This window comes from Phoca vitulina, unplaced genomic scaffold, assembly GCF_004348235.1.
Source record: "Phoca vitulina isolate PV1807 unplaced genomic scaffold, GSC_HSeal_1.0 scaffold13, whole genome shotgun sequence".
NCBI classification, from domain to species: Eukaryota; Metazoa; Chordata; class Mammalia; order Carnivora; family Phocidae; genus Phoca; species Phoca vitulina.
The window spans coordinates 22,875,622-22,877,174 of NW_022589716.1; the positions used below are offsets into that span (position 1 = coordinate 22,875,622).

General features: G+C 72.0%; 1 protein-coding gene across 2 annotated transcripts in view; it reads right to left on the reverse strand.

Moving 5' to 3' along the window:
• The window catches only part of LRIG1 (leucine rich repeats and immunoglobulin like domains 1), a 110,653-nt gene extending 109,454 nt beyond the window's left edge, over window positions 1-1,199 (reverse strand). For both annotated transcript variants that reach the window (XM_032411713.1, XM_032411712.1), the window contains exon 1: window positions 268-1,199. In XM_032411713.1, coding sequence (XP_032267604.1) covers window positions 268-485 — 218 coding nt within the window. In that variant the 5' untranslated portion in view covers window positions 486-1,199. The remainder of the gene's footprint in view (window positions 1-267) is intronic.
• Window positions 1,200-1,553: the final 354 nt, after the last annotated feature.

A 1,553-nucleotide genomic window follows, 5' to 3' on the forward strand; every position in this document is an offset into this window, starting at 1 on the left:
CCCGGACCCTCACCACCCCACGTTCTCACCTCCACACCCCCACGACCTACGCTCGCTCACCTCTACACCCCACGAGGCACAATCTTTTCTCCTCCGGAGCCCCATGTACGATCTCACCACTACGAAGCCTTGCTAACAGTTTTCTGCCCATACAACTTCACACACACACGCACACCCCTCAGCCCGCACCCCCATCCCGGCTAAGCAGCCCCGCCGCCCCGTCTCCAAGTGACAGCGCCCGGGGCTCAGGGGGAGGGCGGCACTCACAGGCTCCGCGTCCAGGCAGGCAGGTCCCCGGGCAGCGCCGCTAAACCGCGCCCGCCGCAGTCCAGCGAGTCCCCGGCGCAAGTGCAGGCGGCAGCGCAGGGCGGTCGCGGGTCGGCCGCCGCCGTCGCCGGCCCCAGCCGAAGCAGCAGCAGCAGCCACAGGACAGGACAGGGTGAGCGGCGCGGGGCCCCGAATGCTCCCCGGACCGGCCGCGCCATCTTGTCTGGAGCGCGCGGCGAACTCCGGGCGCGGGGGCTGCGAGGTCCCGGACGAACCGCAGACACTGGCCGGTCCGCGGGGACTCCGCTTGGCACTAGGCTCCGCGCCGGGGCATGGCCGCCGGCACAGTTTTCCCCGCTGCCGCGGCTCCGGCGCTCAGCGGGCCCCCGGTGCCCGGGCCGCTCCGCAGCGCCCGGCTGGGAACGCGAGCCCCGCGCCCATCCGGGCCGACCCGGCTGTACTCGCTGCGAAGCCCACGGATCCGGGCAAGAGCTGCTCGGCCGACACTCCTTGTCCTCCCGCCGCGCTCCTGGCCGGCTCCTGAGGCCCCGCGCACGCCAAGTGCCGCCGCCGTCGGCCGAGGGCTGTGCTGCCGCCGCTGCTGCACGTAAGGCGCTCAGCCTCGCAGCCTGACCTGTGCGCCCGAATGCATCTTCCTCTCGGCTCCGAGCACCCAGCAGCAGACCCGGGGCTGGACGGCGCGGTCACCCCCGCACTGTTCCGAGGGCCCCGTGCGCCTCGCTGTCCCAGCGCCGCAGGCAGAGAGCGCGCGCGCAGTTCCGGGCTGTGTTCGGCTCCTCAGCTCGGCGAGAACCCCGCCGACCTCGCGGCGGAACAATCAGCCGCTCGCCGCCGGCCTCTAGGCGGCCCAGCCCTGGCGGGTCCCCGAAGCCCCACCCCCGGCCGTTCGCCCTCACACACCCCCTGGGCTCCGCGCCCCGCGGCCTCCGGCCGGCCCACGTTGGATGCTTTGCAACAGCGCCCCGCCACGCCCCCTGCCTACTGCTCATTGGCTGCCGGAGACCAGGGCGACCAGCCCGGAGAGCCATTGGGGCGCTCGCCGTGATCCCGCCCTCCCGCCTCTCCGGCCACCCCGCCCCACTCTCTTTTCCCACCCAAGGTGTGAAGGGCGGGGGCACTGGGAGGAGAAAGGGAGAGGCGTCCTCTGACTCTTAAAGGGGACGTGCTGTCTGTTAGTGGAGAAGCGGGATGCCGGCTGGGGAGCGGAGTCGAGATGTGCCCTCTGGGTCTAGGGGAGGAGAGAAAGTTGATTAAGAGGGTAACTC